General features: G+C 37.3%; 1 protein-coding gene across 1 annotated transcript in view; it reads left to right on the top strand.

Moving 5' to 3' along the window:
• Positions 1–10,911: 10,911 nt before the first annotated feature.
• Positions 10,912–26,350, top strand: part of TUSC3 (tumor suppressor candidate 3) — a 108,278-nt gene continuing 92,839 nt past the window's right edge. The window contains exons 1-3 of the mRNA XM_039551580.1: positions 10,912–10,925; positions 12,692–13,073; positions 17,048–17,107. Coding sequence (XP_039407514.1) covers positions 10,912–10,925; positions 12,692–13,073; positions 17,048–17,107 — 456 coding nt within the window. The remainder of the gene's footprint in view (positions 10,926–12,691; positions 13,074–17,047; positions 17,108–26,350) is intronic.

Raw genomic sequence — 26,350 nt, 5'->3', positions numbered from 1 at the left:
GACTTACCCAAAAGTGAAATAATGTGCAATATGCATGTCACAGGTATTATGTCAGCATAATTAAATTGGCAAATGTAATTAATCTAGCATCTCAAGCAAATTTGTGTGGATAATTTTAATTTACACCTGTCCAATTAACAACAGCCTGCTAAATAGGGGTGGTAAATGATTTGCCTTTCTCATTGGTTTAAAGGTTTTTACAAGGTGCTGTCATTGGAGAACTAGGTGCACAGATTTACTTCAATATCTTTTCATGCTGCTGCTAATTCATCTGTAACTGGGTATCTGTTAGTGAATCTGGGTATGATTCACTGAAATATTTGTGAAGAGCAAATGCTTCAGAGTGAATTTAGTCCAGACCATCAGACAAATATACATGAACTTTAATGAATGTGATACAGCATGGTGCTCTGCTTGAATTGTCTGCAATCTAAAGATAAGACAGGGATCAAGACCTTGAAACTTAAATACTTAAAGTATTTAAAAATTTATGTGCCTTTCATTACACATATCAAGTAAGTTAACTCCTCACAGAGTTAAGGACAAAATAGTTGGTTTAGACAGAAATGAATATGACCACAGTTTTGTATGTATCCACTGTGGTAGGGACAGGCTGTAACAAATTATTAATAATTTTTTATTTTGCTTTATCTATACTCCCAGCTTCACAAAGAGAATTCTTCCTAATTCATTGGCTGGTGTATGAAGGTATTTCTTGCAATCTTTAACTTTCTAAGGGACTGCAGTTTTGTTGTTGGTTAGGAAAGGACATGAAGTTCACTGCAATTGTCTTTCAGATCCCTTACTTCCAGAACAGAAACCATGTAATTATTGACGGTTAAAACTTTAAAAAGCAGGTCAAACCAATATCTTAATAGAAAACCAGAGCAGGTAAGAGTATGAGAGTTAGGTTGGGTATGTCTGATACTCTCAAAACCAATGAATTCCAAGCTTCTTCTCAGGAAGGTGTCTTTTTCTCAGTCTGTGAAACAGGGGTAATGAAAAGCAAATGCTTGCTCCCATTGAAGCAGAATGTAGAGTTGAAGCATTCAGCTTACAGGAAAAATCTTGATAATGGTTTCAGGTGACACCTTATCTGAACTGAATTCAGCTAAGTCTTTTCAAACTTGTCATGCAGGTAGATAGTACAGTTCAGCATACTGAGCTTGGGGGTTTTTAAGTGAGACATAATTTAATAAGTTTAAACTTATTAAAATAAAACTGAGTATTGTGAAATAAGCAATGCAGTTCTGCTATTCTGCAGACAAAATAAACTTTGGGTGCCATTTTTCACATTTCAGGACAACTTTTAGTTGCACTAATAAAATTTCCAGTATTGCCTAGGACATCATTGCTTTGACATTGTATTTGTATGGTCTGTTATTTCTACAAGCCTTCTAACTTCTTGTACTTAATGCCTCTCAACAGTACACCCTTCTTTTGACTGATGTATCATTTAGGTTTGTACTCATATATATGTGTGTGAGTGTGTGAGTGTGTGTGTGTGTGCTGGAAACAGAAGTAGCATCCACCAAGCAGCCAAGGTCTCTTCCCAACTGCCCTTATGTTTTCTAAGGCAAACCCATTTTACCTGCTTACAATCAGAGTCCAGCTATCTCTGGACAGAAGCATGCTTGAAACTCAGCTGCTGAATAATGTGGGTCAGGCTTTGAAATTAATTTAAAGTACCTAGCTTTAAAAAGCACCCTTGACTTGCACCTGATTGGAGTTAGAAAGTCTGGTGTGAAGTGTGTGTTCAGGCCTGTGCTTAGAAATATAGCGCCATGTATTCACTGCAGGAACAGTTTAGTCATTTTACCCTGAATGTTCTCCTTCATAGTTATTGTTGTTCTCATCTTTTTTGTTATATTTTTGTTCATTATGATAAACTAGTAAGCTCTTCTGAAAGGTAATCCCCTGTTAGCATTGCAGCTTCTATGCTAATCTCTTGTTAGCTTTGCTGCTTGTATTCCTGAAGCTGATTTGCATTTCCTAATCCAGAGCTGAATCTCTTTGCTCAGGGCACTTACATTTATATGGATATGTATTAAATAATTAGCTCAAAGATTGTCCCCATAGGACCTAACACACATTGAAGACATTTTGTATAAGCTGATGTTTAAATGGCTTTCAAGCCATGTATGAATTTTTTTCTGATTTATCTTTTCATCTGGGAACAGACAAACCATGGTGAGGCAGCTGTGACCCTGCAGCCCATGGAGCTCCACAGTGGAGCAGAGATATACCTGCAGCCCCTGGAGGACCCCTTGCCAGAGCAGGTGGATGCCCAAAGGAGCAAGATCCTATCAGGACTGTGGATCCAAGGGGAGAGAAGCCTGAAGTTGAGTAGATTTGCTGGCAGGAACTCATGACCACGTGGGAGGGACACACACTGGAGCAGTTTGTGAATAACTGCAGCCTGTGGGAAGGATTCAGGTTGGAGAAGTTGGTGAAAGAAGCTCTCCTATGGGAGGGTCCCCATGCTGAAGCAGTGGAGTAGCGTAAGAGGTCCTCCCCCTGGGGAGGAAGGAGCGGCAGAGATAACATGGGATGAGCATCTGCAGCCCCCGTTGCCTGTCCCCTTGTAACCCTGGAGGGAAGAGGCAGAGAATTCAGGAATGAAGTTGAGCCCAGGAAGGAGGGGTGGCAGGGAGGTATTTTTGGTTGGTTTGGAGTTGGTTTTATTTCTCATTATTGTACTCTGATTGGATTGGTAATAAATTGAATTTCCCTAAGTCTAGTCTGTTTTGCCTAGGACAGAAACTGGTGAATGATGTCTTCCTGCCCTTCTATTAAAGAATAATGTCTTTTGGGGGTTTTAATCCCAACACATGTTTTCTACAGCGATTTTCTTGTTATACTCTTTTTAGATGCTAAATATTATGCTAATCATAATCTAATTTCTATATGGGTAGAAATAAAGAATATAGTTATTTTGATACCAGGCACATGTTCTTAGCCATATTTGATTCATTCAAGTACTTTTATCTATTGATACCAATTAAACAATCACAATGTAAATGGTAAATATGGAACACATTAGTTTTGTCTCTGCTAATTTTATCATGAAGAGAAATCTCTAGAATTTAAGCATATTGACTGTCTAGGACTGATGATCACACAGACATCACCTCAAGTCTTTTTATCTTACTGCTCTGTAAAGTACCTGAAAGGTGGTTGTGGAGAGGTGGATGTCACTCTCTTCTCCAAAGTAACAAGAAATGGGACAAAAGGACATGGCTTCAAGTTGTGCCAATGGAGGTTTAGATTCAATGTTAGGCAAAAGTTCTTCACTGAAAGGTTGTCAAGCACTGGAACAGGCTGCCCAGGGAAGTGGTTGAGTCACCATCCCTGGAGTTATTTAAAATATTTGTAGATGTGGCATTTAAGGACATGGTTTTGTGGTGTTAGTGGTGTGTTTAGCAGTACTAGGTTTATGATTCGACTCTTTGATCATAAAGATTTTTCCAACCTAAATAGTTCTATAATTCTGTAATTATTTGATTGAATGAGTTTTGAGAAATTAAGGAATAGAAATTGTTCCTTCCTGCAGTTCCATTTGTTCTAGATCATCTGAATAAAATTTGTTTTATAACTGATTCTGTCCTCCAGATTCCATCTGTACAATAGTACATATAAATTTAAATTGCTCCCAAGCAGTACTTAGTGAGCAACCATACCTAAGAAGTTTTGCAGATTAAGGCAAATTTTAGGAAATTATGACTAAAAACTGAGTGAAAGAAAACCAAGTCCGACATCTCTTGCTTGATCAACATTTTTTACTTGTTTCTGATTACATTTGTGTCAAGAACAATGTTTTGACATATTTCAGACAGATTTTATAAATAATATCAAGCAAGTAATTTTGCATTTGATAAATGCCCTTGAGCTGAAAGACATCATTTCATATTAACTGTTGACTTTTTCTTAAGGTGCAGATTTTTTCAGTATTTGAATATTAAGAACTTTGAAAAGAAAATTTAAAATACCCATTAATGAAACAACACAAAACTCAAGGCAAGTCAGTGTATTACAATATTACATAGATTATAAATGCAAAGAATACTCCTGAAAGCATGCTTTCAAATATCTGGGAGAGACAACTGAATTTCATTTGTTCACTCTGGAGATAAGCTGTAACTTTGAACAACAGTGTATATATAAGGATGATATTCAGTCTTGATTTCAAGTGATTGGGAATATCTGAAGTGGCCTTTCAACAGCACACTGCTAATATTGTGGGTATTTTGCACTTTACTTGGAACGAATCTAACTTCAGTTTCTAATCACTGATCCTCGCTAATGTCTTTTTCATACACGTTAAAGAGAGCTATGATTAAGTTCATTTCTCTACACATATACCTGTTGACTCCAATCATGTTATGCTGTACTCATTTTTGCAACTACATAGTTTGAACTTCCTCAATCTTTACTGTAAGATAAGTTAGAACTTACATTAATCCCTTAAGTAGTTTTTCTATATTATTCTGGTTTTAGCTGTATTTCATGAAGTGAAGGTACTGTATGTATATAAAATTTTCCAAGCTTGGTCTCACTAGTTGCTATAGAGAAGCAGTAGTACTCTTCTAATTCAATTTTATATCTCTTTGCTTATGCACAGAAGACTTGTGTTAGGGAACCACCACATGGCTACTGCATGGCAATGAGAGGTCATATTACACGATCATAACTCCTAGGTCACACATAATTGCTGTTTTTCCATCCTGTAACTGTTCTCTAAAATTATCATTTTTAAAATTATTTCAATTTGGTTTTCACTTGCTGTTATTAGAATGTGCCTAAGTTTAATAAATTATTGTTAATGATGTTCTTTTAGCAAAGTGATACAGAATGGATCTGCAACAGGACAAGGATTTCCTCCCATATTGTGAAGATGATTCTATTAGTGGCAGCAGTTGTAACAATGCTCACAAAACTAAGAACCCACTAAATATCACATCTGGCAAACTGCTTAATCATGCAGACATTTGAACTCTGCTTTGGAAATGGTTGTACCATAATAGCATGAGGTATTGTGTCACAGCACCATAGGTGACAGCTGAATCATGCTGTAGGATACGTGTGTGATGTTTATAATAAGATGTTTGAGATGGATGGTTTAGGGTTTCCTGCAAGAGATTAAGAGATTATATTAAAGCTGAACAGGGAAAGGGTGGCGTGGCAGGTGGTCTTTGCCTGCTAATTGTGAGAGAAGTGATTTATGACTGGCAACAGTGGTCTTCGAAGTTCTCAATATACAGTTTATGGAGGCATGCTGGTCCTTGCATTAGGCAGGGCAGTACTGGTTAATCTCAGGAAGTTCAGAAGATGAACCTGAAGGCTGGAAGTTCCTATGCATACTATAATTTTTATATAAAAATTTCTGAAGATCTCATCCCAAGTCACTGGGAATTTGGGAAACAGAGACTGTGAAAATGTATTCCACTGGTTCCCAGTCTTCACAGAGTAGCAGGGGAAGTGAAGGGAAGGGAGATTGCCTTCTCACTGCCTCTAGGCTTCTGATACATTGTTCCCTCTCTTGTCTCTAATATAGCCATACAGGTAGGCTTTAAGATACATGAAAATTACATGTTAAAAAATTATCTGTATGTAGGAGACCTGTACAATAGCTTGAAAGATTTGCTAAGTGGAGAAAACCTTTTTCCCAGTATGAGTATTAAATAGTTTACAGCACTCAAAGAACACTAAAATGGTTTCAGAATGATAAAAATGCTAGTGGGAGGCATTCATAGCCTGTGAATTGAGCGGCCATCCCAACAGTATAATTTACTATTCTTCCCATTTGAAGAATCTCTCCTGATGACTTTCAAGAGTCTGACTGAACCTCGTCTCCAGTGGAATTAATGAGGGATTTTTTTTTTTTTAGGAAATAAATAATTATTAGCAAAAATTTCTCTCAAATATAAATTAGCAGATGTACCAGTACTTTGAAATATGTGATCTTTCAGGAACATTAGTATTAAAAGTAATAATAATTAGAAGGCTATGCAATTCAGTGTTGTTTTCTGTCCACAGTAAGTGAAAATTGCTTTCTCTGAGGAACAAATATCCACAGGGATGCAAAAGAAGTCATTAAGAAAATTATATATTTTACTCTGATTATTATAAGTCATTAAAATATTTCCATTACCTTCGCTTAATATCAAGAGTTTAAAATTATCCTCATATGCTTGATGAATAGCATAATTTACATATTTATGTTGTTGCTTACTGTAATAAGTAAAATAGTTAAGATAGTTAAACTTACAAAATCCTTTTCCTCTGAAAATGTCATATGCAAGAAGCTTCAATATGCGTGAATATTTTTGTTATGCTGAAGAAGCACACCTTAGGTTACCATGTTTTTTATTCGTCTTACTAGAACCATTTGATTTTTCTAGATCATAGGGAGAGCTGTTTAAATTTGGGACTTACTGTTTAAACTGAACTTATCATTTTGGTTAAAACAATAAACAGCACAGAGGATTTTTTTACACAGCAGAATCTTCTGCTTTCTCTTTGAAGAACTTTGGTTTTTCCCTAGAATCTTAAAGAAGTTCATACACTGCTCATCCATCCATGATCTAGCCATCTCTCACAAGCTGAGTCTAGGGCCCTTTGTCATATTTTAATTCATTGCACATTCTCTAGACTAAATTTCACCTTTTGTACTCACATAAAAAAATTCTGAAAGTGATGAATACTTAAAAGAGGCAATTAAAATTTGTGTGCTATCCGCATTCACCTAAGAGTATGCTTGGGTGAATGCATGTTCATTTTCTCTTAATATCGTTCCTTAAGAGATTACTTAGAATTTAAGTGATATTATTGCAGTTGACTAACTCTTTAATGGCTTATTTAAAGAGTCTGGTTTTTTATTATTATTTTCCTTTATATTCTTGTCACCTTTAGTGATTAAAAATAGTTTTGACCACCCACAGTAAACTAAGCAATATTTAGTAGTCCTTAAATTATGTTATTTTGACTAATAAAACAATAATTTGTTCTTCCATGAAAAGTACACAATGTGAACTGGTGTTTTACAGAAATATTTAGTATCTTCATTTAAACAGCATTTCAAGACTCTGTAATAATTATTATTGGAACAGATCAAACCTTTTTCTGTACAATTAAAAGAATCATTATTGATGCAGAAATGATTTATGTTTGTCTTAACTTTCCTAGAGAAGAAATAACTAGCAATCTCAAAGGGGCTGTTTTTATTTAAACCTTTCCACAGGTAGACATGTAAGAGATTGCTACTGAAATAACAACCTGAGCTGCTTGACTTGAGATTTTTTTTCATACTCCTCCCTTTGTTTGTCATACCCAAGACTACTGAGTATTTCACGTCCTGAATTTTGACGATCCGCAAAGCAGTAAAAAATGGCCAGCACCACAACCCTAAATTAGCATGCACATGACAGTAACCAAGACAATGATTGAAACTCGGATGATAATTTCTAGTACTATAAATTTTTTAGAAGTTTTGTGCACTTTGTCCCTCAGTATATTCCTGTCTTCCATGGAGGTCCTATAACAACTATACATTTATCTTTGCATTTCCAGAAATAAACATCCAGACTCTATGTGTCAAGACAAAGCTCCTACTCTTGGCAACCATTAGGAAATGCAAAGTTCAGGGTTTTCGGGGAAGTTATTGTAGTAACTGCACTTCAAAATGCAGACTGCTTTTCATTCATTCATTCATTCATTCATTCACTTGAAGTGTTATATTTATTGATTATATTTCCATGAATTTGTGTCATCTTCGACCAACCAACGGTTTGATGTCTGCCCTGAAAAAAGCTGTCTATACTGTCAGCTAAAATAAGTGCTCTCAAAGAGTGATTCCTCTGATCCCCCACAAAGTTGTCTAAACAAGCTGATATCCTTGAGTAGCGTAGTAAAATTTAACTCAAACAGAGTTAGGTGACATGAATCCATCCTATATGCCCAGCAAGGATCACTTTGGCATTCATGTCATGCCTGTTGGTCTTCAAGAAACATTTGGACAATGCCCTTAGAAACTTTTAGGTTGTTCTTGTGTAGAGTCAGAGTCAGAGTCCTCATTGTTCCCTTCAAACTCAGGATATTCTATAATTCATATCTAACACTTATTTTGGTCTTGATTCTGGAGTGAAGTATAGAAATGCACAAGCAATTTCACATCCTTTTTCAATAATCAAATGCCAGACATTGAGTTTTCATAGATAATAGCACAGCTGTTAAGAGGAGAATGGGTTACAGTGACAGTCATTTAAGACTTAGATGTGATCATTAGTAAAGTGTTTAAGTTTTACCTGCTATCCTTTCCTTTCCTTTCCTTTCCTTTCCTTTCCTTTCCTTTCCTTTCCTTTCCTTTCCTTTCCTTTCCTTTCCTTTCCTTTCCTTTCCTTTCCTTTCCTTTCCTTTCCTTTCCTTTCCTTTCCTTTCCTTTCCTTTCCTTTCCTTTCCTTTCCTTTCCTTTCCTTTCCTTTCCTTTCCTTTCCTTTCCTTTCCTTTCCTTTCCTTTCCTTTCCTTTCCTTTCCTTTCCTTTCCTTTCCTTTCCTTTCCTTTCCTTTCCTTTCCTTTCCTTTCCTTTCCTTTCCTTTCCTTTCCTTTCCCCTTACCCCTTCTTCCTCCACCAGCCCCCCCAAAAAAATGGAGGGATGAAGTAGGTCACTCCATAAACTGATAAGCTTGGATGGCTGACAGGCAGCTAAGCATTTTTATATTCTTTACTGAGAGTAAACAGAGTTCAGAACAGAAATCAGCAACTGCTACACTACTGCCAACCATATGCATGAGCAGATTTTTTTCCAATGGCATGCATCAAGATCTGTGCAACGCCAAAACCCTAGGGCCTCAGTATCTTGAAAAGCACATCTGTGAGAAGTAATAGTCCTATTAACAACAGCAATTGATTAATGGCAACTTGCCTCTCTGGGAGGCAGCTTCTCTCAACAGCTCTTAAGTTTTGTTTTGCACGCTTCATCTTCAACAGCAGAAAGAAAAAATATAACTCAGTACACCACCCTTCAGACCTGACTTGGATGTGATGTGGCTCATTGGCTTGGGAGAGATCAATGGGGCTTGAATGAAAAAGGGCTCTCTGAAGGCTGAGCGCTGAAAGGCAAAAGAGGATATCTTTACATTTTATTGTAAGAGTAAATCCATTTTTCAACATTAAAGTTTGCAACTTCTGACTTGTGACTGTTAAATGACCATATAAAAGTGGTTAAAGATTTTCCTTAAGAAACTGTGTTTGCCCAGAAGTTTGTAATACATTCTCTTGAAGAAGCCCTTGCTACCACCTCTGACACTTCATCTGTATCATCACCTACACAAAACACTCATCTCCTAAAGAGCAGGATTATACTAACTCAAATCACTTTGCAAGCCTATTGTGTCTACAAATTTCAGATACAGGAATTAGAAGTCTATACAGGAATTAGAAGTCTGAATATCTTGCAGAAAGTTCTGACATATTATTATCTTGATCCCAATCACAATGAAATTAATCTTTTTTTTTTCCATATCCTTAGAACTTTAATGAAAATCATAATAATATTTTAGCATCATTAGTTTTAAGGAAACACATAAGCATTCCCAGAGCTAAGATGGTTCATCATAGCTTAGTAAAATGACCAAACTGTATCATTTCATGTCAGTTAAATGTTAACTCGTACTTAACAAATGCAATTCCTCTTTCCATGAAGCTGCAGCATATAAGCTTCATGTGATATTTCTCTCATTGGGCCAGGCTGCTACTGTAAGTGAATATTCCATAGATGGGCTTCATAAAAACCAAAATGCCACTGCTGAATAAGTGTGAAGTTTTGGAGCTTGTAATGCTGTACTGCTGCAAAAAATATTTGCAGGGTTGTGGAAATTTTTCCAATTAAATTTGGAAAATTACAATACCTGAAAATCAGAGCAGTAACTTTTTTTATATATGTCTGGATATGGCTAACCCTAATTCCTTTAAGTCTTCTGTCAGGACTTGATTGGCTGTAACAAAGGTCAGATTTAAATTTAAGGCGACTACTTTAAAAGAAAAAAAATGCTGGCTTGAGTTTCACCTATAAACCTTTGGATGTTTATAATTAAACTTTCCTGTTCTGTAAGAGCTGATTCTCTTCACTCATGAATCAATAACTAAATATTCTTACTACAAGAAAAAAAAGATAAAAATCATGCATGCAAGACAGGAATAACTAATTTTCAAAGCATTACTAAAATGCTTTTAAACAGTTCATGGTTTTTAATTTTTTTCTCCTAGGAAAGTGCTAGGTTACTGTTTCCCCTTCATGCAGCTATCTTCAGTCTTTAAAAATTTTTAAGTGTTTCTGGATTGAGAATCATAAGGTCTGATCTGAGTTAGTGATCTGTTGACATGTATTGTTCCTGTTAGCTACTTCTCATTTCATTCTCTCCAGCCAAGCTTCACAACACTCCTTGTCTCCAGAGCCACATATTGGGCACCTGCTTACTCCTGCACCTTCTTTTCATTTGCTATTGTTTTAGGTACCTTCACTTCATTGCCCGCTCATCCCATCCCTGCTATCTGAGCCAATGCTGCTTTTTTCTTTGCTCTGATAACCACTCCAGGCAATTCCCACAGCTCTTCTCTGGCTAATCTATCACGTCTTAGGAGGGCTTGTGTGATATTAAGAAAGGCAGTCTTCCACCTCACAGGAGGCTTTTAAACACATCGCTCAGGAAAATTTAACTTCACAAAAAATGCACAGGTCATATTTTTTCTTTATTAAGCCTTTAGAAGACTTTAACCCAAAATGTACTTCCCTTGTTGTCCCAAGGTCATACGCATTGCTTTTGCATTTCAGCACCCAAAAATGTTCTATTTTCTAAGATAAGGATGCCCATTCCCCTCATTACTCTGTTAACAGAGCTAACCCTCAAGAACAATGACACAGCAAAGGTAAACCAATCAGATTTCATGTAATCCTTCGCATTAATCTCACCTTCTCTAGCACTGCACTTCTTTCCAGGCTTAGACTACTTCCTCTGTAATTTCTTGAGGAAAGAATAAAGAGGTGTCTTCCTTTCACTTTAGGCCTTCCTTACCAGGTTCATGTTCATACACACCGTGATACTGCAGCTATGCCTGCACATGGAATCTGTGAGGTTCGTTCCATAGTCCAGCATAGACTCCAGACAGCCTCAGAGTACCATACACATGGGAAAACACGTTGCAGTTACAGGTTCACTGGGTCACTTGTGGTATACAAGTACATCCTAGTTACTGCATCAATTGTGTGAAGTCTTCTTTATCCAGTGAGCTAGATAAAAGCAGCCAGGCTATGAAAGTTCTGGTCTATATGAAACTCTGAACAGAAAAGAAAGAAACCAAAATTGTCCATGTTGCTGTTTCCTGCTTAAGGTATGTACTTCGGGTGATTGAAAATTGAGATTATTGATTAAAAATAAATGTAAGAAATTTGACAGTTAGAGTTGTGTCAAATGAGTTTTGTAGTCTTTTCAAGGAATGAAGAGCTCTCAGTGGTTTTCACATTCTCAGTAGTTTTAATGCTGTTTTCATGCAGTGACAATGTGAAAGGTCCATGGTTTATTAGGCTCAGGAGGATACCAAGAGTTTTTCAAACAAGGTTCCAGTGAAATCACCTTCTGGATTTAGCAAGAGTGGCCTGAAATTTTCTAACGAAATGTTCTTTTTTAGCGCACTAATTAACATATGCCTCTCTTGTTCGAGTGCAAAATTTCCACTGAATTTTTATCTCCTAAATAAAGACAAGGGAAAAAAGTGTTTTTAAAAGCACACAGTTCTGATCAATACATATATCCTGTCCCTTTAGAGTAGACGTCTGTGTTAGAAACCTCTGTAATCCAATGTCATGCTTGCATACCATTTTACGGTTATTATCACCCAACAATAGTCAGAATCTGATGGATGTGGGCAACAAATAGTCTGAATTCTCTTGAATTTATTAAGTTTGTAGATAATTTGAATACATTCTACTATTCCTAGGGATAGATGTAACTTCTGAAAGGCATGTTGCAAATAGAACTGAAGCAAACACAATGGCCTATTTAATGTTTTAACTGCTTGGTGCTAAGATGTCAGCTGTGTCATCAGAGTAGCATCTGATATTATCATAATACCACCCAAAAATTCTCTGTCCAAAATAAGCAGATACTTCTCAATACTTTCTTGGTGCCTCAGCTTTCTGTTTCATTGTGGTGTTTTATTAAAAAATGCATAAAAATTTCTAGTGATTTAGCAAGATCTCCAAAAATTGAATAGTTCTGCCTTCTGAGTCTTCAGCACAGATGTGTGTAAGTAACTAATGCAGCATAAAGAGTACTTGGAATTCTAGGGGAAAAAAAGAAAATTATGTGCTCATTAATTTAACATTACCTATCCTGTGCACTGCAGTGTGCACTTTCAAGAAATACACAGTCACTGATTGGAGGACTGTATCATGAATCGGAATATCAATTTAAAGCTGCATAGTTAATGCTCTGGGAATTTAATTCGAATTAATTGTACCAGCATATTACATTATATTATTTTCTGTAGGGATGGCTTTGTGTGTGCATAATGAAATCTGAAAAGTGTATGTGCATAAACGTGTAAGAAAGAATCTGATACTTTGGGCTGGTTTTTGATGGGTTTTTTCGTTGGTGTTTTGTCTTGTCTTGCTTTGTTTTACAGTCTTGATTCAGGATTGCACTCTGTGCTCCAGGCAGCCGGCAGCTCGGAGCAGCAGTGAAGCTGCCAGCCCAGGCGGGCAGAACCCCCCAGGCCGGGCTGGGCGCCAGCGCTGCCCGCGGGCTCCGCGCAGAGCTGAGCGCGACCCCGCATCACACCCCCCGCAGAACTACATTTCCCAGGCGGCGCCGCGCCGCGGGGCGCTGCGATTGGCCGGGCGCGGGCCAGCCCGGCGTGGCGGTGCGGCAGGTGCCGCCGGCGGGGGCGGAACATGGCGCTGGGTGCCGGGGCGGCGTGGCGGCTGCCGCACCTGCCGGCCGGGGGCTGCCTCCCCCTGCTGCTGCTGCTGCTGCTCCTCCTCTGCGGACAGCTCGGGGGAGGACAGAAAAGAAGGAGGTAGAGACGTTCGCTTCTTTCGCCATCGCGCCCGGCCGGCGGTGCCCTGTCGCGCTGCCTCCGTCTCCGGAGTCCCCGTGTCCCCGTCCGCCCGGCGCCCCCCGCCCGGCCTCCCCCGCGCTCCGCCGGCCCCTCTCCGTCCCCGGCCCCGAGCGGGGCGCCGGCGGGGCGGAGGCGCCGGGCAGCCGCTGCCCATGCCCTGCTCGGGAGATGATGGCCGGCGGCGGCGTCTCCAGGGCAGCAGGGGCGCAGCGCCGGGATCGCGGTCCCCAGCGGGCTGTCGCTGCCCAGGCCGGGGCCGTGCGGTGTCGTGGCCTTGAAATCACGGGTTCTGAGCCAGGAGGGGCAAGGGCCGCCGTCCTGCGCCGGGCAGGGCTGGGCTGCCGTCCGCGGTGGGCCAAGGGGGCTGGCAGACAGCCGGGGCGAGGAGCCTGCGGGAGATCGAAGTTAAACCCGGTGTTTGTGGTGCCAACTAAACGAAATGGCCAGAGTTAGTAACTAGCATCAAAGTGATGACAGCTGGTGTGTGTACGCGTGCAGGTGTACGTGATGGTACTTAAGGTGTCCTCTGGGTAAGAGAGATGTGGAGGAAGGAGCAGTTTTAATTCAGATTCATATCAGCAGCTTATCTTCACCAGCTTTTGTATTTAAATAGGGAAATGTGCAAAAATGTGTAGTGTAGATACTTGCCTTTTTCAGGTTTCAGTGCTACTGGAGATGGCTACACTTCTCTTCCTAGGCTGCCCTAGGCTGCCAGGTTTTTGCATACTGAGTGCTAGGCCACCCAGTAGGGTCTCTTTACAGTTTTACTGTAACTTCCCTTATGAGAGGAGTTAGCTTTTAATTGAACTGTAGAGTTTTGCCATTTTTGGTTGTGTTTTGTTTTGGTTTTTTTTTTTTTTTTTTTTACATCTGTTAGTGTTGTGGGGAGGACTTGTGCTTTGTGGTGGTGGAAGAGAAGGAAAGAACAATTTTTATAGCTGATGGTTTCTTTGAACTAGCAGCTCCGACAAAGAGAAGGATGGTCAAAATTTTTCAGTTTTGCTTGTTTTGTTTGTCGTTAAAGACTATGTAGGTTACTAAGGCTTATAGGCCAAAGATGTATAATGATAGGAATGTCTTTGCACTGGTGTCCAGTGACAAGAATGGAAGGAATGGCTTAAACCTATTTCAGGGGAAGTTCAGCTGTGATATTAGGAAAGAGTTCTTAACTGACAGAGTGGTTGGGCACACAACAAGGTACCCAGGGAAGTGCCCCAAGCCTGTGGGTGTTCAGGAGACATATGGACAATGTTTTTGTGCATATGGTTTAACTTTTAGGTTGCCCTGTGTGGAGTTGGATGGAATGTCCTTTCCAAATCACAATGTCCCTTCCAACTCAGTATTCTATGATTTTACAAGGCCAAAGTTAGTATGTAAATTTCTTACTAAGGTGTCTAAATTGTGGTCTGACTGTGTTTTACCAAGCTGAGTAATCTGATCATTGAGATAAAATCACTTGGGCATCATTGTGAAAAATTCACTGTAGGCATTGTCTTTTCCACTCTTTCTGGAATGAGTAAGCAGTAAATGTGTTGCCCTTCTGCTGCTATAATTAACTTCTTTTCAAAACTTTAGCTTATTAGGTTTTCTTAATAAAATGTGTTTAATGTTTGACACTTTCGATTCTCTCTTGCTGTGATGTGCTGGCATTGCAACTTTTGTTGACACTTTCATGTGGAGTGCCAGCTGTGCTACCAAGATAGCTGAAATAATCTTTCTTTTAAGTGAAATCCTTTCCTAACAAGTAAATAATGACGAATTAAAATGGACATGTACAGCTACTTTTTAGAAAGTTTCCCAATCCTACTGTGGAGGTGGTAAATATAAACATAAAAGGATGGAAATGCTTGTTTGTTTGTCCACCTGCTTGGTGTTACGGTTCAAGCTGGTATTTATCCTCTGTAAAGCTTGTTATGCAGTGTTTTCATTTTTAACTGTTTTAAACTAACCCATCCCAGTCTTCTGGATCTTTCTTCTGCTATTTTTCATTCCTGTTTAATATTTTTGTTTTAACATAATGGACTGCTCATACAGACAAACCCTTGGCTTTATGTAGACACAGTGTTATCTGTGACTTCATCTTTACAGAAACTAATGCAATATTGCAAGTGCTTGCTTCACTTGAAATGCAGGTTATAAGTAAAGTGTAACTTAGGTTTTTTTTGGATTTTATACATTTTATGTTTCTGTGTTGTATATGTAAAGTCTGGCTCCTCTTCTTGCCCTGTAACCCTCATGCTAAAAGCTGTAGTGGTTTACCCAATATATATGATGAGGAAAACATCTGTATGTTAAGAATTAAACTTGTACTTAAAGTAAGTAGTTTGGAAATAACATTTTAAAACTTTTCTGAGGGAAATTATGTGAATTGAAAGAGTGCAGGATCTTGTGCTGTGAGAGGTTCGTGTTCACAGCACTGTCCAGGAACACAGTGGTAACAGGTAAAGGTGATGGAGGTTAAATGTGTTAAGTGAACCAGAGATTTTCTATACAAAGAGTGGTGAGATTGACATAGTGTTTTTTGGAAGTTGGAAAAATGGTTGGACACACAGTGAATTGTTTCAAAGTGAACGCTGCTAGAGAAAAGCTAATGCAGTAGGGTAAAAATGTGTATCTCATGAGTTAAAACCAACTCACATCTCAGTTTCCTCTTTTCTCTGTGCTTTATGTGTGTCTTTGTTGATGTGGTTGTCCAGAAAGAGAGGTAAAGGACTAGAGATAAGAAACTGCTTTCCCAATCAATTTTTTTAAAAAAACCTTGATTACTTGAAAAATGCTTCAGAATTAGAACTTGAGCTGTTGGAATTAAAGCTTAAGGAAGGAATGTATTCTTGGTGAAGACAATGATTTTTTTAAATTAATTTATCTTTTTAAGTGTTGACTACATAGAAAAGTATGCATAAAGTCTGAACAATTGGAGGTGTCTGGATTAGTTGTATGAGCCTGGGAGAGGTGGAAATGACTTTGCAGAGAGGAGAGGACCGAGTTAAGATATTAGATGTTTCTGAAGGACTTGCTGCCAACAGAGAAGATGAATGGGGAAACTGGAACAGTCTGTTATAAATTTCTGTGTTGATTCTGAAATACGACATTAAAGCTGTATGTAGAAAATATGCAAGTTCTTAAATTGCTAAAATACATTGTCCTGTACAATAAAATATTCTTAATGATAACTAAAGAAACTGTCTTCCCTGGCAAATTACTGAGAAGTGCTAAGGTTGGTTTTAAATTTGATAAAACCTGCAAGAATTTAAAGAGCTGTTTGAAAAATAGATTTGAATTAGTAGATTATTAGTCATCTGGTTTAATGGAAGCTATTTTTAGAATGACTTCATGAATTTATAAAACATTCCTATTGCTTTGCTTTAATCTTGCTGGATCCTTTTCTGTATTGTGGACATTCATGACAGCCTTCACAACTGAGGAGATAAAGAGAAAACACTGGACTGCCTAATTTGAAAATGAGATGAAGAAGCTCACACTTAGAAGCTAACTAGGTTTGAAAAGCCTGCTTTTATGATTTTAATTTTGGTGCTGAACAGTACCTTTATGTAAAGTGAAATAAAAAAAAGTTCTTGATTGTTAAGTAGCAACAAGACACTGGAGAAGGACTGTTCTCTTAGAAATTATATACATAATAAGAGAAAATAATAATTGACTGTTTCCACAGCATTTGAGATAATATATTTGTATTAACATACATGCATTTTCTGTTCCCAATCCTTTCAATGCTTTTTATATATCTTATACAAATTTGAGGTAGGTTAAACTATTAAAAAAATTAAAGGAATCAGAGTAATTCGCTTTGAAATATACTGCTTGGCTTTTTATTATACAATTTTTTGTGACTGAAACACATGGAAAGGGAACATTGGGTTTGCAATATTAAAAGCATTTCTCATCGAGGATGATGTTTGTTTTTGAGCTTTCAGGTGGGTGATTCAGAAGCTTGGTCAAATAACTGCTATGCAATTGGAGTAACTTTTTCTGGGGTAAGTTTGTTATTACTGCTAAATCTGACACAGAGAAGGTATCTGCTTAGATCAACATACAAGCTTTCTTCAGGTGCAAGTATTTTGTTGAGCTTGAGTCTACTAAAAAAGATGCTGAAGACATACAAAAATATTGTAGTAATTTTACTCTTCTGTAATGCAAGACTCTGTGATGCCCTAGCCCTGATATTATTAAAGGATTTCAAGACTCATATATCTGTAGTAGTTCTTTACCTTTTTCTCCCTGTCTCATTTCCCCAGCTAAGTGTAGAAGTTATGGCAGTTGTGAGAAATTGTGGGAGATAGAGTTGGAAGGACAATCTGATTGATAGTTTATCCCAAAGCTCAGCCCTGCTTTTATTATTCCTGGCAGATGTGTAGCTGATGTGCCCGTAGAAGTCTTTAGTGCTGGGGACTCTACAACTTCTGGCTTTTTTTTTTCCCCCAAAGATCTAACCTAAATTACTGTGTGTTCAAGGCCTACGTTTTTGAGCCTGTTATTTCTTGTCCTCATCATGACCATGAAGAACAGATTATTGTTCGATTGGCTGGTTGGGATTTTTTTTTTTAATAAATAGAAGCAACTGTGTATTTTTTTTAAGGCTTAAAGTTTTAAATATGGTAATTTTTTTGAGAGAATCTTCAGTCCTGAACATACTTTTCTGCTTTATGTGAAATTAACTGGGATAGATTGGCACTATCTCCTTGTTTCTGCACCACGTGTTTTTGTTTTCCTTTAGGTTTTCATAGTGAGCCTATCTTGTTTATTCACAGCTATTGATTGTTACCATGTTGCAGCTAGAATGGCATCTTCCACTTTAAAATGTCTTTCCTATCTAATTTCTGGTAGTGGTTCACCATAAAGGTAGCAATTCTCACCCATTCAGAGCTAGAGCCAACAAAACCTGCTGTCCTTGGTCTTCGCTCCAAAATTGAAAGAGTACTACTTAGTTTCTTACTCTATCTCTTGGTCTTTGCTCCAAAATTGAAAGAGGACTACTTAGTTTCTTACTCTATCTCTTGGTGCTGTTTTCAGTGATCAGTAGCATTCTTCTGATGAATGTTCTGCATGCATATTTAATTGAAGGAAATATTAGGAAACACTGTAGAGTGAGTAGAGAAAAAGAAAAGAGGAAAAAAGATGTGTGATAAATGGGGAGTATTCAGCATATATTCAATTTCACATATAGTTTAATAAATAAATTCTTCCTTTTTCAGGATCTCTGATACTGTTTAAAAAGCGTAGTGATAATTAAAACTCAAGTTTCTTCTCTTGGTCTACTGAATTTCTGTTTAACATTAAACTTGAGCATAAAACCTTCTTGATCTTGTAATTGTGAAAATTTTGATTTTGGTCTCTAGGCTGTGGAGCACAACATGTTTTTGCTTTCGAGACAGGATGCATGAAAGTGTTTGGCAGTTATACCAAATACAGACTCCTCTTTAAAAACTTTATTAAAAATTGAGATGTGGCAAAGGTTGAATCTGTGGAGGGAAATTCGGGCCTGAGAGTAGATTTGCCTTCAAGCCATTTTAAAGATGTATTTGAAGTGGAGATGTTATATTCATTTGTGTAATTGGACATTTTAACTATTGTTTCAGTAGAGAGAGAAGAGGTTTTTTTCAAACGATGCTTAAAGCTTTAAAATAAATGTTCTCAGTTTGAAGTGAAAAAACAGTGCTAGGTCATGCCTGAAACTGTAAAATTCATTAAATGCAGTTCTAAATGTTTTGCTCTACTCTGCCCTACAAAGAATGGGGACAGAGTACAGGATAAAAAAAATGTTTGCAAGAATTCTTTATTTTCTGCAGTTTTTTTACAACCCCATAAAGCATCTATATCCCTCTCTCTTTTATTTCTAATTAACCAAAGTTTTGCAGAAACTTGGCAAAACTGACTAGTAGTTTTGATTTTAACCAATCTGTATAGAAAACTTCAGTGACAGCATACAATAAGTGAAATAAAGGATGCTTATAGTGGCCTGATAGCATTTTGTGATTGGATTACTGAAACTTTTCTGTCCCAGATGTCTCTGTTTGTCATCCTTGCTGTCATAAGACAGATCAGTGACATAATTGATCTTTTCCCCTGTTCTGTTCTATAACCGTTTATACAGCACATCTTGTGCAACCACATGGAAAATACAGATTGTATCTGCTTGAGTTCTACATACTCTGGAAAAATCAGTCAGTAAAATTAGAGTGGGAAAGCACTGGGTTTTTTGGATATTAGTTTGGGTCTTCAGATTTATTATCTTCATTTTTAAAAGTGTTTTCAAGGTCACATTTTTTTGGCTAAGATAATGGTCAGAACTAAAAAGGAACTTTACCTGGTATTTGGTTTAGGCCTCATTCTCTTGCTGTAATAAATCTGAAAGCTGTTATAATTTTAAAAAAATTGGTTTTTTATCTAATGCTATGAGGTTTCATAAAAATATGTAATAATATCTTCTTCATTGTTTGTGTATATCAAATGTAATAGCTATTCTTTGTTTTTTTGTTGCTACAACTTTCAATAATGAGGGACTGCCATGAAACAAATGGAAAGATACTTTATAGTGAACCTGAAAGCTACATTTTGGACAGGGAAACTTGTATTTTTCTGTGTGATTATCACAAGTCCTTCATATTCTAAGATAGTTAAACAAATTGATACATGCAATGAGTGGATTGCTTCTGACAGAATTCAAAAAAAGGCCTGGCAATAATTTAGTTACAGAAAATAGTCCCATTATATGGAAAAGAAGTGTACCCTTGCCATTGCAGGCTTCTTCGTGAAAACACTCTTCTTCCTGAGTGCAAAGTAGTGGCAGGACTTGGAGCATTTCTCTGGACAGACTGTGTTTCCATCTAATAGGATTTGCTATTACGATTTTACTTTCCTCTGATGATTGTATCTGATAATACTATTCTGGAATTCCCCAAGTTCATAATCTCTTCTTAAGCAGTTGCAGTCCTTAGCCTAATTATGCCGTTCCATTAATTTTTCTCATTCTTTGCTGTTGAATGTAAAGCAACTAATTTTTGAATTTCAGATGAACTGGTCATTAAGCTTAGCAGAGTTTGGCTGTGTTGCATAGAACATTTTGTATATCATGTTCATAACATAAGTGATAATTACAGTTATGCAGTCCCTCTGTGGAATGACATTTTGAGCTCACAGAGCTGCTCAAGGTTACAGGCTGTAGCATCTGCTGCTTGAAGGATAGAAACCATTTTCTACTCTGCTTTTAGTTTGGCTTTTTCATAGTTTCAAATCACTATTGCTGTCTTCTCCACTATTACAAAATTAGCATGTTCAGTTGCTTTCCTTATCAAATTGTCTTAAAAGGGCCAGTTATGAAAGAGTCTACTGAATTTTGGATATTGACATTTCTGTTTAGCTTTTAGAGGTTTTGCTGTGTATGTGTTCCTGTCTGAGCCGTGTGAATATCTCTTCAATGGAGATTTTTAAGCTTGTCAGGCAAAAGTGTCAGTAATATTGTAAAATTCCCATTTATAGTTTAAGGTTCATTTCTGGCATTTATTTTATAATTTATACTAAGCATTTTTGCCAATTTGATGGTTTTATGAAGTCTTTTGATACTTAGCCTGTTTTTCATGAAAAATAATTGATAGTTGTTCAGGTAATTAATTAGCTAATTCCCTTTATACTTTCCTATTTTCAGGTCATACGTATACACATTCAGGCTTTTTCACACATTTTCTTTCTTAGATCATGTCAGTGGCAGGGCTGCATTCTGAATCTAAGGTTAGGCCTTTAACTCAAAACTTTGCTGTCATGCAAAAGTCTGTTTAGAATAATGAATTGTTATATTGCAGTGGTTTTTCTGCACTATGCTGAGGAATATGATTATTTTAACAATAAAGTATGAGTGTTTTTAGTTGGTGCTGCTTAAACTTTCCTTTGTAATTGTAGCTGCTTTGTTTGCTTCAGTGGTTCAAATTATTACTTAAAATATTTTGTTCTTTTTACGTCTCTTACTTATCAAGTCCCTATGACACTCTTCTATTTTCAGTAGTAAACTGTAGTGAAATATAAATTAATTTAATCCATAATTACTAGATTCAGTGGAATACTGATACACTAAAAATATTAAACTTAAAATTACTTTTATTTTTAATCCTAATAAAGTATTTTATTGTAAATCTTTGTCTTTCTATAAAAGACATAACTAGAGATTCAGATTCTGAAAGGGAGATGAATGTAGAGAATGAGAATGCTGAGCAGACAGAATGTTTAGAGAGAGAGAGTTCCTTTCTCTACTCTTGTTTTTCAAGTTTATCTAACAGTATAAAGAAGGTATTTGAGTATGAGTAGAAATCTGTTTTGACTGACACAGGTAATGCTCTTCTAGATACTCTAGTAGTTGCAGGTCTAGGGCTACATACAGTGAAGGAATAAATTAGCTGTATCTACATATGTTTAGGTGTCTTTCCAAAGAGAGGAATTCAAGCTACAGTTATGTGAGGGAGTTGTAGAGCAGTTTAATTAACAGGAGTAGAGCACCTCATCATAGGTCACAGTACCGGCGCTCTGTGTTGTCAGTGATCTTGAACTAGGGAATACAAAATGCAGAAGCATGGTTCTGAAATCTTACCATTCTCCAGAATTTGGATGCTTCAGTCAAAACAGTAAAGGCTGTGCTATTCAGAATATGTGCTGTAAAGTATTATGTTACTTCAGCTACAGGAGGAGAAGGTAGTGGTGATTGTATACTGATTCTTCAATAAGGATGATGTACATTGTCCTTAAAAATAATAACAATTTAAAAAGCAAAATAAGAATATAATAGCTTGATTAGAGTAGTATTTTCTTTTTTTTTTCATCACATGGTGATGTATTTAAGGTGATGTGGTTAAGGTGGTATATACTGTGGTTTCTGTTCAGATCATGTAAGGTGGTACAAGCATGCCTATTGATTATGGTTTACAGGATAGGTTTCAGGGATTTCTGAGATGTGGGACCTGAATACTTCCATGTGGGTGAAGATGATACTGAATACACTTGCCCCTACTTGAGTCAAACACTAAAATTTAGAAGAGTGCACAAACGCAGGCAGCAATAAGTGGTTTTCGTTTTCAAGTGAATCCTCTGCGATGCCTTTTACCAGGATGTTTTCAGATATCAGGTATTTTCAGATGATGCCTAGGGGAACTAATGCGCTTGCTACCTTTTTTATCTGACTCTTAAGTGGAGCTGTAACTTGATCTCACAGCCAAATATGGCATGTTTAAGTATAGGGCACTTTCAGACGTCTAGAGATCATTGAGAACTCTTTCTCCTCCATTACTGCCATGTCTGTGCAACTTAAAAGTTGGATGTAAGGCATAATTACTATTTTGCAGATGCGTGTGGTTGATGAACTTGATTAGCTTCTATCCTCAGATCTAGCCAGTGAAAAACAAGTTAGCCTCAAGCGCAAACCTCCTGTCTGTTGTAACATTACACATTCTTGTGGCTTAAATGGAAATCCCATCATGTGTTTCCCGAACATTGTTTCCCCATTTTTCCTCTGTTTTGGAGAATAAAGGGAACTTGCTGAAATCTGCTTCCTTGATAAAGCAGGATGGTTTTTTATCATTGGGCTGGAGAATAGAAAAAAATATTTATGGGAAAATAAAAACTATGAAGCCAAGTTCAATGATCAAATGTACTCAGAAGTAAGTGTCCTTAAATCTTTCTGAAATCTGTTAGAGGGCAGAAACTAGTACTGTGAAGTTATCTGAATTCCATATTAGTTTTGCATCACACTTCTAAATATTTTAGTCATGGTTTGTACTCTTGGTAGCTGATGGCTCAGCTCTAAAACATTTCAGTGGAAACTTTTTTCCATTTTTCTGTTATATGCCTGATTTCTACTAAAGCTTCCAATGGAAATGGAAAGTGAATGGCAGGAATTTCATAGGAATTTCAAGAAGAATGTCAGTCCTAGGAAGTTCAATCTAAAATTGAAGATGTTGGACTGTTCCGCCTCTTACTTGACCACAGCTGGTGGATTCAGTTAGGGACAATGTGACAGCACATAGAGTAGGTGAACCAGGAATTGTTATGAAAAGGACAGGAATGGTGCATTAATGCTGAAGTTACTGTGTAAATATTTTCCTTCTGTTGTGAGGTACTTTTTCTTCTGAGCTAGGTGTGGATGGAAGCTCTTGTCTAAGTTTTTTTTCAGATCTCTGTTTATTGATAGCAGTGCACTAACTTCATTAGTGAGCACTTTGTTTAGAAGCAAAGATAAAGTTAGTAATATCTGCTGGACAGACTCTAGATATTATAATTGGTTTTTATTTTCTTCATGCTTTTTTTGGTTTGGGGTAATACCAAAATTGGCCGGAGAATAAATAACCTTTCTAGCACAATTTGAAGAATTAGAAAGCGTGCATTCTTTATTACAGCGCTGCACACGTCTGGAGGATTTGTCCTCTAATTGAATGTGTCTCATGAAATTTTACAACGGGGTATTTATTCCATCATGACCATACATAGCCATTATTACATCCTTCCAAGTTAATTTATAAACATCACTTTTCCTAGAACTAATTTACATGCCTCTGCCCCTTACTGGAAGTCTTTTTATGGTCTTAGAGGGTCATCAGAAGATGGTAAGATGGTTGTTCACTGAGAGCCCCTAAAATTGTAAGTGACCTTGCCTTGAACTTCCCTTAGGGCATGCACTATATTTGCTTGTTACATATCTGCCAGAAAACCACTTAGGTTCCTCATTACCTGACTATCCACTGGTTCCAGCTACATTTACAGTCCTCTGTCTACTTCTACATTCTTTTATCTACTTTGCTAGTTAGTCTTTAAGCTCTATTTTGCAACTCTGAGGGATCTGAAAATTTCTCTTCTCCCTGTTGTCTGTTGGGGCATTGCTAATGATTTTCCACTTCAAATGCATTGTAAGCGTTTTCATTTTTTTGTTTTCTCTAAGCTGAATAAATCAGTGTGGAGCTGTGGGTGTGTGTGCCTGTATATGCACACACATATATGTACACACATTGGTTTGCCTTGGCCTAGATGAAATAACATTTGCCTTGGTGTTGACATCTGTGGGCTTTTGTCCTGTAACTCTAGATGCTGTAAATGATCAAAGTGCTTTAACCAGACTTCATGGAGAATGTAGCTTTCAGAGTAAAACTTTAAACTAAAATGCCCTCATGTAACTGAATATTGGTTTGTGAGGCTGCTAACATAATGCAATTTCTTTAAAAGTAATAGTGACCTGAAATTCTGCTTTAGTACATGAAGAAGGCAGTCCTCATCTGATTTGACATCTTGTATTTTAGTCCATTCAGTGCACAGAAACTAAGCTTTCTTAAGTCATTGTGTGCTATGAACTAGTAACATTCACAATAGGAGTTAAATTTTCAATTAAATGTGACATCTCAGCCTTTTCTACAGTAGAATTATGGTTAAAACATGTCTGGGAATCCGATACAGTGGGAGCAGTTGATATTAATTTGATTTCTGGGAGATTTTATGCTGCTTCACATAAAGTACCCTGAACACTTGTATGTCTGCTCCTCTGGATGTTTGGATCCTCTTCAGATGATCTTCATTATTGTTTTAATTCAAAAAGCTCCTACTATGAAGTATATCAGTTGTTTTCCCCCTCTAGAGCATTGTTTGCACTCTGAACTGTCCTCTTATACCGACAAAGAGATTTGGAGAATGTTGCAGAATTCACTGGGCCACAGAGGAGTGACAGGAGGGAAGATAATTTTCTAGCTGAATGATGATCATTTGAAAGAGGAAAGTCCTGGGTTCCCACAGCTATTTATACATTTAATCCAATAACTGTTCAGTGTAAAACATTGTAATACAATCTGTTCAAGTAGGTTTACTTGTCTGCCATCTGGACATGAGTACTGCCTGCCAAACCAGTTGGGAGGGCAGTAAAAGAAATCAAGGTTACTTTAAAGTAGTGAGGGCTTCTTAGGATAACCTCAGTACACTTGCTTTCTCCATTTAAGCAGCTATCACCTCAGTTGTAACTTTCTGTGACAGCAGAGATGGCTGAAGGAACTAAGTATAGAGTGCACTATGCCCAGTGCTCAAAGAGCCAGCCCTGGAATATTTAAAGATAGTAGAGGCCTTGGTGGGAACATAAAGGTGCTCAAATCTGCATTTTGCTTTTGGTATTCCAGGCTGTTTGGATATTACAAGAATGTAGAGCAAGGGGAGATTACACAAAATCTAATGTTTTGTAAGTACCTGGTGGCAGACAGGAGAAGCTTGTTCACCTTTAGAATTGCCCAGTCTGGTTTCAATTTCTGTTTGCTCTAGATCCAAATTCCTTGTTAACTACTCTGTGTGGATTAATCTAAGTGCCTTGTTACTTCTAAAGATATCAAGCAAAAGAAAGTATAGCATAAGATTATAATGATTTCATCTATAGGTGGTCAAATACCACATTATTTGACTTCGTTTTAATGAAATGATAAATGAGAGGAGAGGCACTAAAGTTGATTAATTTTGGTGCAAAATATTTTATACTGTAGAAAACATATTAGCAAGTGGGCTACACCAGAAAGCAGTGAAGCCTAAAGTCACCCCCCTCTAGAATTCTGTTATGTAACTATTGGAGCTTTAGCCAGCTGTAGGGCCATCAGTAGCAGTACTGATTAAGATGGTCCCAGCTGTGTAAGAACTGAGTATTTCCCTCCTTATCCCCTTCATAAGGTTAGGATGGGTATGATGGCACCTTAGGTGTGTTCATTTTACAAGAGCCTCAAATGAGTAATGTTAGATAGGTTGTAAGTTCAAGTATATATTGCACATTCAGGTGACATGTTGAATCATAGAAAATAGAACTTTAATTGCATTTTTTTGTCCCACCATATTAAAGTGATATAATTATGGTTGTGTTAGTGTATTAATCTATCAGCATGTATCTTAAGTGATTCAAAAATCTAGCTGAAGCTGTTCGGTTATAGCAACATCAGTTTTTTTGAGCAATGAATGCATTGTGCTGTCATGCAGAACTCATGCTTGCTTGGCTGTGAGGGAGAAAATTACGAGTTCATTAGCTGATACAGCAGCTTTGTTTTCAAAACTAATTTGATGTCTTTACTTCTCCCAAGTGAAAATGGAACTTTTCCTGAATCTAATGAATGGTTTTGATAGTAAAAATTTTCTGGAGGAAACACATTTTCACTCAAGTCTTTATGGTGAATCTTGAGTCTACAAAGAATTAAAAAAGTGTGCTTTAAAAATGGGCTTAGAGAGATACTTTT

Source organism: Corvus cornix, chromosome 4 (assembly GCF_000738735.6).
Source record: "Corvus cornix cornix isolate S_Up_H32 chromosome 4, ASM73873v5, whole genome shotgun sequence".
Taxonomy (NCBI): domain Eukaryota; kingdom Metazoa; phylum Chordata; class Aves; order Passeriformes; family Corvidae; genus Corvus; species Corvus cornix.
The sequence above is the reverse complement of the archived record's forward strand: the minus strand, read 5'-3'. Positions and strand labels throughout refer to the sequence as shown.